The following is a 17,024-nucleotide window of genomic DNA, read 5'->3' on the forward strand; positions in this document are numbered from 1 at the left end:
AAGTATTCCACAAATATTTAAATTGACTGATTTAAGAGTTAAATGAGCAAGGGAAAAGTTCTCCTGATGAAAAAACTCCCAAACCTGAACCCCTCATATTGACTGTGATATTGAAATCGCTGGGCTTCAGTGCATAAAGATCTTTCACAGTGAGATCACTCTTGATTGTATCTGCTGTCTTTTTATATTCTTTTCTGAAACACCAGCTTTTGTTCTCAGATTGATTTTTCTTACTGCCATTGTTGTTCCTATTATTAGTCATTCCCATTTTAATATCTGGCCCGCAGAAAGGCCCTTTTGTGCTCTAGGTCATTATGTCCTGTAAGTCCTGGCATTTCTTTGTGCTACCATAGGCAGTGTCTGGTAAATAGAATTTAATGGTGACAGAGGAACAATGACTAACAAAGAGACTCTTCACCTAAACAAACTTAAAGCCTTTCCCAGACTTACGAATGTGCCCAAACCTGATCCACTTTTGAGAAAGATGAAACTCGTACAGTATAGTTGATCACCTTTACGTCTACTTCCCACTAACAGATTCATTTTAGCTACGAAAACCAAAATGAGAGAACACACTTTAGTTTTGCAATCACTTTTATTTTTTATTTTAAAGACTTAGAATTCAAATGAAACGTAGCCACACCATTTTAAGCACACTTTGAATACAACTTTATAAATATTATAAGCTTAATAGCAGTCAAGGCTTAGAAGCATCTCAAGAAATAAGTTACTTATTCACAGTTGTTTTTTTTTCTTTTTGAACTCAGAAAAGACCATAAAATCACATAAACAGTTAATATTTGACAAGGACATAAATGTCTTAAAGCATGCCTTCCAGGTGAATCCCTCAGTAGCAAGTAAAATAATTATTACATGTTTAAATCCAATTATTACAGCACAACAATTACATTTTTATAGACATTAGGCTTTAGCACAAGGAGTAATATGTGTATTTAAGATCTTGAAGTTTGGTCACATGAATCAGATACCAGTGTACATTTGCAAACCCTGGATGATGTAGGCCTAGGACCTGTCAAAACAAGTATGGAAGAAAATATGTCAAGATCGAAGCAAATTTTAAACAAACATGGACGTAAAAAAAAGTGTAAATTTTGGTTAATTAAAGTAAGTAATCTTGCGAATAAATGGCAATAAATCTGCACTGTTAGATCTCTAGTAATTAGTCAAGGCAGGAAAAAGCAAAAGGTATAAAATAAATATTTCAGGACTTTAAAAGAAAATGTCATAGTAATAAGACATTTGTATACCTTATTTTATACTTAATTAGGACATTAAAATGTTTTCTTGTAGAAGGAGTAATTTAGATTCAACTAGCTTAGAATCGTTTTCTTTTCAGATAACAGATTCAAAACCCATCCTAAAAAGTCCAGAAACAGATGTTTGTCTTTTTTTGTTTAATTGCACAGCAAATATGTATCGATGCATTTCTATATATTTTCATAGAATATCTTTAGGACTTTTTAAAGATTCCTTCTTTGTGGTATAAAATGAAAAACATCTTACTGGTAGATGCTGTAACGCTGACTCCAATGCTCCTGATGTTCTCAAACACAGAGAAGAGAGTGAATGTGTATTTGGTTCCAGCAGTGAGAGATGATACTGTGTGGTTAACTGGTCCATCTCCATCTGGAGCTCTGATGAATGTCTCTCTGCAATTAAGCTGAAGAACAAAGCTGGTATAGTTGTTCACTTTATTCCACTGCAGAGTGATGCTGGTCTCATCTTGACTGGATACTGTGAAGCCGTCTGCATTTTCAGGAGCTGAAAACACAACATGATGGGAATCAGTTTATTCATGTCACTAAAGCCTCTTGTCTTTGGGAAAAGCTTTAACAATTCTTCCCCACTCTACTCCAAACAGCTTCATCAGTAGCAGGAACCACTACATTGGTAGTGCAAGATGTGCCAAACTGTGTATTGCAATCAACATTGATTATATAATATATAACGATGGCTGGCAAGCCAATAGTACTTTGGGTTCGCATTTTTCTTTTCCGTAATGCTAATGTGTGAATTTTGGTGTACAGATTTTGACAGCATCATCTAAATCCAAAAGGTCTCACAAGTAGAAAAATAATTTCAGAAAGGTAATACCAAAGTGACCAGAAATATGATTTTTCTGTCTTGAAAACAGAGGTTCACATAAACTTCTTCAATACTTGGTTGAAATCCCTTTGAACTTTAGAAACTTGCTTAAGGTGCTGCTCGGGTTCTCACTAAAACCAGGAAGATAGAGCACATAACACCAGTTTTTAAAGTCCCTACACTGGCTCCCTGTAGCTCAGAGAATAGACTTTAAAATACTGTTGTTAGTTTATAAATCACTGAACGGTTTAGCACCACAATACCTTAAAGATCTGTTGTTGTTGTACCAACCATCTAGACCCCTCAGATCTTCTGGTTCTGGTCTGCTCTGCATCCCCAGAACCAGAACCAAACGAGGAGAAGCAGCATTCAACTTCTATGCACCACAGATTTGGAACAAACTTCAAGAAAACTGTAAAACAGCTGAAACACCGGGTGCCTTTAAAAATCAATTTAAAACCCACCTGTTTATAGTTGCTTATGGCTAAATTAGGGTTAGAGTGCGGGTTTTGATGTCTTCCATGTTTTTATGTCTTTAATGTTTTTAATTTTTTTTTATTTCTTTTCTAAGTTTTAATGATGTAAAGAACAAACTTCAAGTCCCAGTTAAACGACGTTTAACTAAAGTTCTATGGGATTTAGAGTCCCAGTTGACGGTGTTTCAACTAAAAACCTAGAGGTTGGAGTCCTTGTCAAACGGTGTTTTTGACTAAAGTCCCTGAGGGTTAGAATCCCAGTTAAACGACGTTTAACTGAAGTCCTAAAAAGGGGTGTGGGTTTTAATGTTTATCTATTTTTTTTTTCAAATCTCTTTCTCACTGCTTATTCAATGTCACATGCTGTTTTTATTTTAATTATGTAAAGCACTTTGAAATGCCTTGCTGCTGAAATGTGCTATACAAAAACAAAATTTGATTGATTGAATAGGGTCATTTTTAACATAATTTCAAACAAATATAAAATCTCTAGCAACATTTAAGATGCAAATGTTACATGTATTTCACCTGTTCCCAATACTAATTTATTATTAATGCATGTAGTATTATGCATTAAAACTACATAGGAATTAAGTTAAACACCTTACCAGTAGCCCCTGTAATGTGTACTCCTCCACTTCTCATGTTCTCAAACACAGAGAAGAGAGTGAATGTGTATTTGGTTCCAGCAGTGAGAGATGAAACTGTGTGGTTAACTGGTCCATCTCCATCTGGAGCTCCGATGAATGTGTCTCTGCCATTAAACTGGAGAACAAAGCTGATATTGTTGTTCACTTTATTCCACTGCAGAGTGATGCTGCTCTCATCTTGACTGGATGCTCTGAAGCCGTCTGCATTTTCAGGAGCTATAAACACAACATGATGGGAAACAGTTTATTCATGTCACTAAAGCCTCTTGTCTATGGAAAAAGCTTAAAGAATTTTTCACCGCTCTACTCGAAACAGCTTCATCTCCATTAGCAGGAATCACTGGAGTAGTCAAGCCATTTCAAACCATGTATTGTGAGCAACATTGATTGTATAATGTATATATTGATGGCAGGTAAGGTATTTGATTGACAGCAAACTAAATTCATTGATTAACTTGTGATTTACTGCATTTCAACTTTTCAAGTGGAATGACTTCATGATTTCACAATCCTACCAGTAGAACGTCTCTTACGTCTCTTATGATTTATTGAACTGCAAATGAAAAAGCAAGAAAAGGTGCAGCTAAACTACTAGTTAATAGTAGCAGTAGTTTGGATTTGGATTTTTCTTTTCAGTAATGCCAATGTGTGAATATTGGTGTACATCTTTTGACTGCATCTAAATGCAAGAGGTTGCAAGAGTAGAAAAATAACTAATACCAGAAATTTAATACCAGAATTAACAGGAATAATTATTTTGTCTTAAACAGACGTTTATATAAACTTCCTTAATACTTTGTTCAAATCCATTTGAACTTTTGTAACTTGTTTAATATGGTCACTTCTGACATTTCAAACAAACTTATAATCTCTGGCAACTTTAAGATGCCAATGTTATACATTGTTGGTGCTGAATACAAAACTGTACAGATTTGTCTTAATACTACACAAGAATTACATTAAACATCTTACCAGTGGCAGCTGTAAGTTGTGATCCTCCACTTCTTATGTTCTCAAACACAGAGAAGAGAGTGAATGTGTATTTGGTTACAGGACTGAGAGATGAAACTGTGTGGTTAACTGGTCCATCTCCATCTGGAGCTCTGATGAATGTCTCTCTGCAATTAAGCTGAAGAACAAAGCTGGTATAGTTGTTCACTTTATTCCACTGCAGAGTGATGCTGGTCTCATCTTGACTGGATGCTTTGAAGCCGTCTGCATTTTCAGGAGCTGAAAACACAACATGATGGGAATCAGTTTATTCATGTCACTAAAGCCTCTTGTCTATGGAAAAAGCATTAACAATTCTTCCCCACTCTACTCAAACAGCTTCATTAGTAGCAGGAACCACATTAGTAGTGCAAGATGTGCCAAACTGTATTGCAATCAGCATTGATTATATAATATACAACGATGGCTGGCAAGCCAAAAGTAGTGTGGGTTTGGATTTTTCTTTTCAGTAATGCTAATGTGTGAATTTTGGTGTACAGATTTTGACAGCATCATTTACATAAACTTCTTCAATACTTGGTTGAAATCCCCTTGAACTTTAGAAATTTAAGGTGCAACAAAAGGCTCATTTTTAACATCATTTCAAACAAATACAAAATATCTAGCAACATTTAAAATGCAAATGTTACATGTGTTTCACCGGTTCCTAATACTAATTTAGTATTAATGCGTGTAGTATTATGCATTAATACTACATAAGGATTACATTAAACACCTTACCAGTAGCCCCTGTAATGTGTACTCCTCCACTTCTCATGTTCTCAAACACAGAGAAGAGAGTGAATGTGTATTTGGTTCCAGCAGTGAGAGATGAAACTGTGTGGTTAACTGGTCCATCTCCATCTGGAGCTCCGATGAATGTGTCTCTGCCATTAAACTGGAGAACAAAGCTGATATTGTTGTTCACTTTATTCCACTGCAGAGTGATGCTGCTCTCATCTTGACTGGATGCTCTGAAGCCGTCTGCATTTTCAGGAGCTATAAACACAACATGATGGGAAACAGTTTATTCATGTCACTAAAGCCTCTTGTCTATGGAAAAAGCTTAAAGAATTGTTCACCTCTCTACTCGAAACAGCTTCATCTCCATTAGCAGGAATCTCTAGAGGAGTAGTCAAGCCATTTCAAACCATGTATTGTTAGGATGTGTTAGGATCATGGCAGCAAACCAGCAAAACGCAAAGAACTTTTCAGTTTTTTCCCCAAACTAACAGACAGTTGAGTAAAGCTGTTGGATACAGGTGAAGTTAGCTAAAAGATGACTAGCTAGCCAATATCAATACATCACCTTAAGCTTGTTAACAAGTAGCTTGTAGGCTACTGGTGCTGTTGTCCATGTTTAGCTAGGATTCATTTTGCCCCCCAAAAAGTAGATAACCCCCTCCCTCTTACATCCCCCCCCATCCCTTGTCCCCTTCGCTAACACACTTTGTTCAACCAGACAGCTATTTGTAAGCCATAGGGGGGGAGGCCAGAAATAGTTTGAATATTGGGGTACATCTTTTTTGACTGCATCATCTAAATGCAACAGGTTGCAAGAGTAGAAAAATAATACCAGAAATTTAATACCAGAATCAGCAGGAATATTTATTTTGTCTTGAAATCAGACAAAATAAATCTCTCCTCGGGCTGCCACCTTATCGTGGTGGAGGGGTTTGAGTGTCCCCCATGATGGAGACGAATGTTGGACTTTGTTTTCCCTCGCCCGGACGCGGGTCACCGGGGCCCCACTCTGGAGCCAGGCCTGGAGGTGGGGCACGATGGCGAGCGCCTGGTGGTCAGGCTTTTACCCACGTAGCCCGGCAGGGCTCAGCCCGAAGAGGAGATGTGGGTCCCCCTTCCAATGGGCTCACCACCTGTCGGAGGGGCCAAAGGGGTCGGGTGCGTTGTGTTACGGGCGGCAGCCGAGGGAGGGGACCCTGGCGGTCTGATCCTCGACTGCAGTAGCTGGCTCTTGGGACGTGGAACATCACCTCTCTGGTGGGGAAGGAACCGGAGCTATTGTGCGAGGCTGAGAGGTTCCGGCTAGAAATAGTCGGCCTCACCTCGACGCATGGCTCTGGTTCTGGAACCAGTCTCCTTGAGAGGGGCTGGACGTACTTCCACTCTGGAGTTGCCCACGGTGAGAGGCGCCGGGCAGGAGTGGGCATACTTGTTGCCCCCCCATCTTGGCGCCTGTACTTTGGGGTTCACCCCGGTGAACGAGAGGGTAGCCTCCCTCCGCCTACGGGTGGGGGGACGGGTTCTGACTGTTGTCTGTGCTTACGGGCCGAACAGCAATTCAGATTACCCACCCTTCTTGGAGTCCTTAGGGGGTACTGGAGGGTGCCCCACCTGGGGACTTCCCTTGTTCTACTGGGGGACTTCAACACTTACGTGGGCAATGACAGTGAGACCTGGAGCGACGTGGTTGGGAGGAACGACCCCCCCGATCTGAACTCGAGTGGTGTTCTGTTGTTGGACTTCTGTGCTCGTCACGGATTGTCCATCACAAACACCATGTTCAGGCATAAGGGCGTCCATATGTGCACTTGGCACCAGAACGCAGTTCGATGATCGACTTTGTCATCGTCTGGGTAGAGGGAAGTCTGGGCCTCCCTTCTGAAGCTGCTGCCCCCGCGACCCGACCCCGGATAAGCGGAAGAAAATGGATGGATGGATGGATGGATGGATGGATATTAAGGAATAAACTTCCTTAATACTTTGTCAATTTTCTTAATGTCTTAATTTCTTTGTTTCAATCCGAAACTTCTCATCAGAGAGGTCAAAGGTCACATGTGGGGTACCCCAAGGTTCAATCCTAGGACCCCTTCTTTTCAATATTTATATGCTCCCACTGGCTCCGGTTATAACATAAAATAAGATTAGCTACCATAACTATGCGGATGACAAACAGCTCTACATCACGATGTCACCAGGTGGCTCTGAACCCATGCTTAGAACAGATCAGTGTGTGGATCTGCCAAAACTGAACAGAAACAAAACTGAAGTTATTATCTTTGGACCTAAAGAGGAACGAACTAGAATCAATGCACAGCTTCAGTTATTACAACTGAAAACCAGAGATCAGCCCGAAACCTGGGAATAGTAATGGACTCTGACCTGAACCTTCAGAGCCACATTAAGACAGTTACAAAGTCAGCCTTCTATCACCCGAAGAACATCTCCAGGATTAGAGGACTTATGTCTCAGCGCGATCTAGAGAAACTCATCCATGCGTTTATCTCTAGCCGCATTGATTACTGCAACAGCGTCTTCACAGGACTGACTAATAAATCAATCAAACAGCTGCAGCTGATCCAGAATGCTGCTGCTCGCGTTCTCACTAAAACCAGGAAGATAGAGCACATAACACCAGTTTTAAAGTCCCTACACTGACTCCCTGTAGCTCAAAGAATAGACTTTAAAATACTGTTAGTTTATAAATCACTGAACGGTTTAGCACCACAATACATTAAAGATCTGTTATTTCTGCACCAACCATATAGACCCCTTAGATCTTCTGGTTCTAGTCTGCTCTGCATCCCCAGAATCAGAACCAAACGAGGAGAAGCAGCATTCAGCTTCTATGCACCACAAATTTGGAACAAACTTCCAGAAAACTGTAAAACAGCTGAAACATTGGGTGCCTTTAAAAATCTATTTAAAACCCACCTGTTTAGAGTTGCTTATGGCTAAATTAGGGTTAGAGTGTGGGTTTTGATGTCTTTGATGTTTTGAATTTTTTTCCCTTTACTTTTTAATTTCTTTTCATTTCTTTCTCACTGTTTCCGTTTTAATGATGTAAAGCCCCCCGGAAAACGTCCCAGTTAAACAACGTTTAACTAAAGTCCTACGGGGTTTAGAGTCCCAGTTGACGGCGTTTCAACAAAAAACCTAGAGGTTGGAGTCCTTATCTAATGGTGTTTACTAAAATCCCTGAGGATTAGAGTCCCAGTTAAACAACTGAACTGAAGTCCTAAAAGGGGCTTGGGTTTTACCGTTTTTATCTTTTTTAATCTTTTTTTTTTCAAAATTTCTCTCTCTTACCGTTTATTCAATGTCACATGCTGTTTTTATTTTAATTATGTAAAACACTATGAAATGCCTTGCTGCTGAAATGTGCTATACAAATAAAATTTGATTTATTTGTTGAAATCCATTTGAACTTTTGTAACTTGCTCAATATGGTTACTTCTGACATTATTTCAAACAAACTTAAAATCTCTGTCAACTTTTAAGATGCAAATGTTACACATCATCGGTGCAAAACTGTACAGATTTGCCTTAATACTACACAGGAATTACATTAAACATCTTACCAGTAGCAGCGGTAATCTGTACTCCTCCACTTCTTATGTTCTCAAACACAGAGAAGAGAGTGAATGTGTATTTGGTTACAGGACTGAGAGATGAAACTGTGTGGTTAACTGGTCCATCTCCATCTGGTGCTCTGATGAATGTCTCTCTGCTATTAAACTGGAGAACAAAGCTGATATTGTTGTTCACTTTATTCCACTGCAGAGTGATGCTGCTCTCATCTTGACTGGATGCTCTGAAGCCGACTGCATTTTCAGGAGCTAAAAACAACATGATGGGAAGAAAATTATTCATGTTTCTAAGTCTGACACTGTACAAAATGAAGGAAAATACAGGAAGCTTTTTATTTTTACAGTCAAGTCATTTGGTATTATGCCTGAATGTGCCGTTTGTGGCAGATTAAAGGCCCTTTTCTTTTTTTGTATTTAGTATTTAATTTCAATTTTTTTTCCTCTTCTTTCAACGGACCACAGTTTTGTATAAATAAGGTGGGGTTTTTTTGCCATTTTACTAAATTTAATACCTGATTTTTTTCTGTTATGAGAGGCTTCTTTAATATTTTGTTGAAATGCCTTGAATATTTAAAACTTGCTTGAGTAATCCCACAATATAATAATGTCATGATCACCTTAATGCTCCTCACTAAAGGCTAGAAATAAGATTCATGGCCTGTTCCTACTGACACACACATCTTGTCCCAGGAACAAGGTACAACAATATGGTAATTTCTGACATAATTTCAAACAAACTTAAAAACTCTAGTAACATTTAAGATGCAAATGTTACACGCATATCATCGGTGCTGAATACAAACCTGTACAGATGTGCATTAAGTAAGGATTAAGTTAAATATCTTACCAGTAGCCGCTGTAATCTGTACTTTTCCACTCCTTATGTTCTCAAACACAGAGAAGAGAGTGAATGTGTATTTGGTTACAGGACTGAGAGATGACACTGTGTGGTTTCCTGGTCCATCTCCATCTGGAGCTCTGATGAATGTCTCTGTGCCATTAAACTGGAGAACAAAGCTGATATTGTTGTTCACTTTATTCCACTGCAGAGTGATGCTGCTCTCATCTTGACTGGATGCTCTGAAGCCGACTGCATTTTCAGGAGCTAAAATCACAACATGATGGGAAGAAAATTATTCATGTTTCCAAGTCTGACATTGTACAAAATGAAGGATAATACAGGAAGCTTTTTTTTTGTTTTATAGTCAATTCGCCTGAATTTCCCAATTGCAGCACATGTCCTTTTCTGTATTTTATTCCAATTTTTTTTCCTCTTCTTTCAACTGACCACATAAGACCTTAGCCTCAATCTTTAACCTGATAATAAATACGCTTATTTCAGGCCCACATTTTTGTATAAATACGGGGTTTTTTGGTCATTTTTTGAAATTTAATACCAGATTTTTTTTTTCTGTTGTGAAAACAGAAGCTTCTTTAATATTTTCTAGAAAATGTCTTGATTATTTAAAACTTGCTTGAGTAATCCCACAATACAATAATGTCATGACCACTTAATGCTCCTCACTAAAGGCTAGAAATAAGGTTCATGGCCTGTTCCTACTGACACACACATCTTGTCCCAGGAACAAGGTACAACAATATGGTAATTTCTGACATTATTCCAGACAAATATAAAAATTACAGCAACATTTAAGATGCAAATGTTACACGCATATCATCGGTGCTGAATACAAACCTGTACAAATATGCATTAAGTAAGGTTTAAGTTAAACATCTTACCAGTAGCCGCTGTAATGTGTACTTTTCCACTTCTTATGTTCTCAAACACAGAGAAGAGAGTGAATGTGTATGTGGTTCCAGAACTGATAGATGAAACTGTGTGGTTAACTGGTCCATCTCCATCTGGAGCTCTGATGAATGTCTCTCTGCCATTAAACTGGAGAACAAAGCTGATATTGTTGTTCACTTTATTCCACTGCAGAGTGATGCTGCTCTCATCCTGACTAGATGCTCTGAAGCCGTCTGCATTTTCAGGAGCTAAAAACACAACATGATGGGAAGAAAATTATTCATGTTGCCAAGTCTGACATTGTACAAAAAGAAAGAAAACACAGGAATTAGTCATAAGTCATTTGGTATTATACCTGAATTTCCTATTTGTGATAGATTAAAGATCATTTCTATTTCTTAAAATTTAATACCAGAATTAGGTTTTTTTCTGTTGCGAAAACTAGGCCTGTCACAATAACAAATTTTGCTGGATTAATTGTCTAAAAAATTATTGCGATAAATGATAATATTGTTTCGAGACCTTTTGACACTGATTTAATGGAAATGACTAATAATACATGCGATTTCCTGATAGATACGTGTTCTTTTGAAAATAATGTGTAACACTGGAACTGATTAAATAAAACAACCAAAAACAAAAATAAAATTGATTCTCTGTCTCCATTAACAAAAAACGCACTTGAATAAAAACTAAACAACATAAAGCCAAAGTGGAAATAAAGACTGCATTCAACCAAAAGAGTGGAGATTATGAAGTCTGTATACTATATTGCTCTTCTTCAGTAATCACTAGATTTAAATAGAGAAAAAGGGCACATCCGACTACATAATGCAACAGTTCACACTACACCATTTTTTGCCCCTTATGACAATCTTGGATCGTTGGCCGATCTAACCGATCGTCCTGTAGTGTGTGGTAGGTTACGGTAGATCGTCGTGGCCGCTCCGATCTAAATCAGGGGTTTTTCCCGACTGGGAGCTTAACGCTGAATGTGACAGGAAGCCAATCAGAAAGCGCGGATTCTCCTCTGCTTTCTGAAGGAAATTATGAGGGGAATCCCAAACAGCTGACAGGTGACACAGCGCAATAAAAGTCCAGCGGACATTGGAGAAGATATGTGGCATCATTAATGTTTATTCAACATTTCGTGCAAAGAATATAGATATGACAAGGGGAGGAGTTGGAGCCAAATTGCTACAGCAGTTGATAAACCCGGTAAGTTTTCAGCTGTTCTTCGTTAACGTGACATACAGGGGCGGACTCATGCTTCTCATGCTACCACTCTTAAAAACCATCGGCCCCGAACCTAAATGCCTGCTGGTCCTTCTCCAGGCCCCTGCACTTATCTATGTGGACTGACCCACATTACTTCCTGTCTAAATTTAGAAAATAAATAAGAAAATAATAAAACAAAAAAATAAATAAAATCAACAATTATCAACCTACAAATAGACTCTATAAATAATAAAAAAAATAGAAATGTAAGAATAAATTAACAAAATTCAAATGGATAATGAAATGAAGAAAAAATAGCTCCAACAACTTTTATTCTGCCTTTTCTCGCTCAGTGTGTCGGCTTTACGCGGACCCGTTGCCTTGGCAACCGACAGACAACAGCTCAACGAGCACATAGAGCAGAGATTACCAATCAGGGGAATCAACACCATGAAGACCCCTATGATGAATACAAACTTTGGACTGCGTTTTCCCTCGCCTGGACGCGGGTCACCGGGGCCCCACTCTGGAGCCAGGCCTGGAGGTGGGGCACGATGGCGAGCGCCTGGTGGCCGGGCTTTTACCCACGGAGCCCGGCCGGGCTCAGCCCGAAGAGGAGACGTGGGTCCCCCTTCCGATGGGCTCACCACCTGTCCGAGGGGCCAAAGGGGTCGGGTGCATTGTGCTATGGGTGGCAGCCAAGGGAGGGGACCCTGGCGGTCTGATCCTCGGCTGCAGAAGCTGGCTCTTGGGACGTGGAACATCACATCTCTGGTGGGGAAGGAGCCGGAGCTAGTGTGCAAGGCTGAGAGGTTCCGGCTAGAAATAGTCGGCCTCACCTCGACGCGTGGCTCTGGTTCTGGAACCAGTCTCCTTGAGAGGGGCTGGACGTACTTCCACTCTGGAGTTGCCCACGGTGAGAGGCGCCGGGCTGGAGTGGGCATACTTGTTGCCCCCCATTTGGGCGCCTGTACGTTGGGGTTCACCCCGGTGAACGAGAGGGTAGCCTCCCTCCGCCTACGGGTGGGGGGACGGGTTCTGACTGTTGTTTGTGCTTACGGGCCGAACGGCAGTTCAGATTACCCACCCTTCTTGGAGTCCTTAGAGGGGGTACTGGAGAGTGCCCCTCCTGGGGACTCCCTTGTTCTACTGGGAGACTTCAACGCTCACATGGGCAATGACAGTGAGACCTGGAGAGGAGTGGTTGGGAGGAACGGCCCCCCCGATCTGAACCCAAGCGGTGTTCTGTTGTTGGACTTCTGTGCTCGTCACGGATTGTCCATCACGAACACCATGTTCAGGCATAAGGGCGTCCATATGTGCACTTGGCACCAGGACGCCCTAGGCCGCAGTTCGATGATTGATTTTGTCATCGTCTCATCGGATTTGCGGCCGTGTGTCTTGGACACTTGGGTGAAGAGAGGTGCGGAGCTGTCCACTGACCACTACCTGATGACGAGTTGGCTCCGGTGGTGGGGGAGGAAGCCGGTCAGACCTGGCAGGCCCAAACGTGTAGTGAGGGTCTGCTGGGAACGTCTGGCGGAGTCCCCTGTGAGACGGAGCTTCAACTCTCATCTCCGGCAAAACTTCGAACACGTTCCGGGGGAGGTGGGGGACATTGAGTCTGAGTGGACCATGTTCCGTACCTCCATTGCTGAGGCGGCCTATCGGAGCTGCGGCCGCAAGGTTGTTGGTGCCTGTCGCGGCGGCAACCCTCGAACCCGTTGGTGGACACCTTCGGTGAGGGATGCTGTCAAGCTGAAGAAGGAGTCCTACCGGGCCTTTTTGGCCTGTGGGACTCCAGAAGCAGCTGATGGGTACCGGCGGGTGAAACGGCATGCGGCTCGGGTTGTCGCTGAGGCAAAAACTCGGGCGTGGGAGGAGTTTGGAGAGGCCATGGAGACAGACTTCCGTACGGCTTCGAGGCGATTCTGGTCCACCATCCGGCGTCTCACGACGGGGAAGCAGAGCAGCACCAACACTGTTTATAGTGGGGATGGTGCGCTGCTGACCTCAACTCGGGACGTTGTGGGCCGGTGGACGGAATACTTCGATTACCTCCTCAATCCCACCAACATGCCTTCTGTTGAGGAAGCTGAGCATTGGGACTCTGGGCTGGGCTCTCCAATCTCTGGGGACGAGGTCGCCGAGGTGGTCAAAAAGCTCCTCGGTGGCAGGGCCCCGGGGGTGGATGAGATCCGCCCGGAGTTCCTTAAGGCTCTGGATGTTGCGGGGTTGTGTTGGCTAACGCGACTCTGCAATATCGCATGGACATCGGGGGCAGTTCCCTGGACTGGCAGACTGGGGTGGTGGTCCCCTGTTTAAAAAGGGGGACCGGAGGGTGTGCTCCAATTACAGGGGGATCACACTCTTAAGCCTCCCTGGTAAGGTCTATTCAGGGGTCCTGGAGAGGAGGGTCCGTCGGATAGTCGAACCTCGGATTCAGGAAGAGCAGTGTGGTTTTCGTCCTGGTCGTGGAACACTGGACCAGCTCTACACCCTCAGCGGGGTCCTGGAGGGTGCATGGGAGTTCGCCCAACCAGTCTACATGTGTTTTGTGGACTTGGAGAAGGCGTTTGACCGTGTCCCTCGGGGGGCCCTGTGGGGGGTATTCCGGGAGTATGGGGTACCGGGCCCTTTGATACGGGCTGTCAGGTCCCTGTATGACCGGTGTCAGAGTCTGGTCCGCATTGCCGGCAGTAAGTCGGGCTCGTTTCCGGTGAGAGTTGGACTCCGCCAAGGCTGCCCTTTGTCACCGATTCTGTTCCTTACTTTTATGGACAGAATTTCTAGGCGCAGCCGAGGTGTTGAGGGGATCCGTTTTGGTGGCCTTAGGATCGCATCTCTGCTTTTTGCGGATGATGTGGTCCTGTTGGCTTCATCGGAACGTGATCTGCAGCTCTCACTGGAGCGGTTCGCAGCCGAGAGTGAAGCGGCCGGGATGAGGCTCAGTGCCTCCAAATCCGAGGCCATGGTCTTGAGCCAGAAAAGGGTAGAGTGCCTTCTCCGGGTCAGGGGGGTCGTCCTGCCTCAAGTGGAGGAGTTTAAGTATCTGGGGATCTTGTTCACGAATGAGGGAACAAGGGAGCGGGAGATCGACAGGCGGATTGGGGCAGCGTCTACTGTGAAGCGGGCGCTGTACCGGTCCGTCGTGGTGAAGAGAGAGCTGAGCCAAAAAGCGAAGCTCTCGATTTACCGGTCGATCTATGTTCCCACCCTCATCTATGGTCATGAGCTTTGGGTCATGACCGAAAGAACGAGATCACGGGTACAAGCGGCCGAAATGGGTTTCCTCCGCAGGGTGGCTGGGCTCTCCCTTAGAGATAGGGTGAGAAGCTCGGTCATCCGGGAGGGACTCAGAGTAGAGCCGCTGCTCCTCCACGTCGAGAGGAGCCAGTTGAGGTGGCTCGGGCATCTGGTAAGGATGCCTCCTGGACGCCTCCCTGGTGAGGTGTTCCGGGCACGTCCCACCGGGAGGAGGCCTCTGGGAAGACCCAGGACACGCTGGAGGGATTACATCTCTCGGCTGGCCTGGGAACGCCTTGGGATTCCCCCGGAGGAGCTGGAAGAAGTGGCTGGGGAGAGGGAAGTCTGGGCCTCCCTTCTGAAGCTGCTGCCCCCGCGACCCGACCCCGGATAAGCGGAAGAAAATGGATGGATGGATGGATGGATGGGAATCAACACCAAAAAACAAACATTTCCCACACAAAAAAGTAGCAAAAACACTAAAACAGAACATTCAGTCTGTTACATTATGTTGTCAGGCTTAATGTCTATATTTGGATTATTAATAAGTTTTTGCCTGAGCACAGCGGTGGTTGATTAGCTGATTTAATAAACAGCTGCTCTGCTGATGACGTGGTGGGCGGCTTGACCCGTTTTAGTGCCAAGGGAACCAAAACACACCGAATTGCACAGCACATGTTAAGGTTATCAAAGTCAGTAGCAGGCTAACAGTTAGACTAGAATACCTGACCCACTGCTCACTTGTTCAATCTTTTTTTTTAAATTAAAAGTTTTCCTCACCTGTGAAATCTGAAGCCCTTATTACCATTATCTATGGTTGAATTAAATACTAAACATTGCGTCCGTTGTTCTGATTCTTTGCGTGATCCTGACCTCAATGGACAGCAATGGCGCATGTGTGACTTATGATAAATCACATAATGTCCAGTCCTGTCACATATACATCTATCAATGTTGCTGCCTCGTGCTCTGTCCTTCTCTCGCACTTCCCGCTACTTAGCAGTAGGTGTCAGGTTACATTGTATTGCATTCAATGTTGTCGGGAAAAAAAGAGTTTCATGCACTTAATGTCCGATTTGCCTTAACTATTTATTGAATTCATTGTCGCTAGCTGGGGTGGCAACAGGGGTGGGGTGGCAACAGGGGTGGCGAGGCTCTCGTTTGGGGTGGCAACTGCCACTCTGCTAGATCCGCCCCTGGTGACATAAATAGGTTATAAGGATTTTCATTCAGTCAGGACTTTACGCTGACTCTAGCCACATGCATCACAGGTAGATTCTAGTAAAGCATTGATTAATGCCTGGTTTTAAAATGAGTTAACTGGACTTGTAGCCATTATTTTTTGCCCATGTGGCTGGACACCACACGGCACGACGAACCCGTTCGAACAGTTATACCTAGGATTTCTGTCGGCTAATGTGTCTTTCACATTTTGAAAATGGGCCGACAACTCGTGTAATGTGCTGTAATGTGCGCTGCACATTAGACCAATGAAATGAGTTGGGGAAGGTCAGTGGAGAGCACCGGAGCTGAGCCTATTCTCATTCAGTGTCATCAACAGAAAGAAAAATGGCCGGAAGAGAGACGATAAAGAAAATAATTAAAATGAGGCAGATAGGTTTAATTTATCGTCCGATTAATTGATTTACCGTTCATCGCGACAGGACTAGCGAAAACAGAGGATTCTTTAATTTTTTTTTTGCAATGCCTTTTGAATATTGAAGTCATCCCAAACAATATAATAATGTGGCCAGTTAATGTTCCTCACTAAAGGTTAGAAATAGTGTTAATGGCACACAGCCATCTTGTCTCTAGAATAAGGTGCAACACTTGGGTCATTTCTGACATTATTTGAGAAATATAAAAACTCTAGCACCATTTAAGATGTAATTGTTACATGTCACTCTTGTTGAATACAAAACTGTACAGATATGCATTAAGTAAGGATTACATTAAACATCTTACCAGTAGCCGCTGTAATCTGTGATCCTCCACTTCTTATGTTTTTAAACTCAGAGAAGAGAGTGAATGTGTATGTGGTTCCAGCAGTGAGAGATGACACAGTGTGGTTAACTGGTCCATCTCCATCTGGAGCTCTGATGAATGTCTCTGTGCCATTAAACTGGAGAACAAAGCTGGTATAGTTGTTCACTTTATTCCACTGCAGAGTGATGCTGGTCTCATTTTGACTGGATGCTCTGAAACCGTCTGCATTTTCAGGAGCTGAAAACAACATGATGAGAAGAATATCATTCAC

The 17,024-nt window shown here is 42.8% G+C and overlaps 1 protein-coding gene across 1 annotated transcript in view; it reads right to left on the reverse strand.

Annotated features, from left to right (window-relative positions):
• Positions 1-137: 137 nt before the first annotated feature.
• Positions 138-17,024, reverse strand: part of LOC103480537 (scavenger receptor cysteine-rich type 1 protein M160-like) — an 80,042-nt gene continuing 63,155 nt past the window's right edge. Inside the window, exons 17-25 of the mRNA XM_081599967.1 lie at positions 16,733-16,990; positions 10,294-10,551; positions 9,401-9,658; positions 8,545-8,802; positions 4,964-5,221; positions 4,205-4,462; positions 3,191-3,448; positions 1,525-1,782; positions 138-1,030 (exon numbers count right to left, since the gene is read on the reverse strand). Coding sequence (XP_081456093.1) covers positions 954-1,030; positions 1,525-1,782; positions 3,191-3,448; positions 4,205-4,462; positions 4,964-5,221; positions 8,545-8,802; positions 9,401-9,658; positions 10,294-10,551; positions 16,733-16,990 — 2,141 coding nt within the window. The 3' untranslated portion in view covers positions 138-953. The remainder of the gene's footprint in view (positions 1,031-1,524; positions 1,783-3,190; positions 3,449-4,204; positions 4,463-4,963; positions 5,222-8,544; positions 8,803-9,400; positions 9,659-10,293; positions 10,552-16,732; positions 16,991-17,024) is intronic.

The sequence above is a fragment of the Poecilia reticulata genome, chromosome 18, assembly GCF_904066995.2.
Source record: "Poecilia reticulata chromosome 18, P_reticulata-male-v2, whole genome shotgun sequence".
NCBI lineage: Eukaryota > Metazoa > Chordata > Actinopteri > Cyprinodontiformes > Poeciliidae > Poecilia > Poecilia reticulata.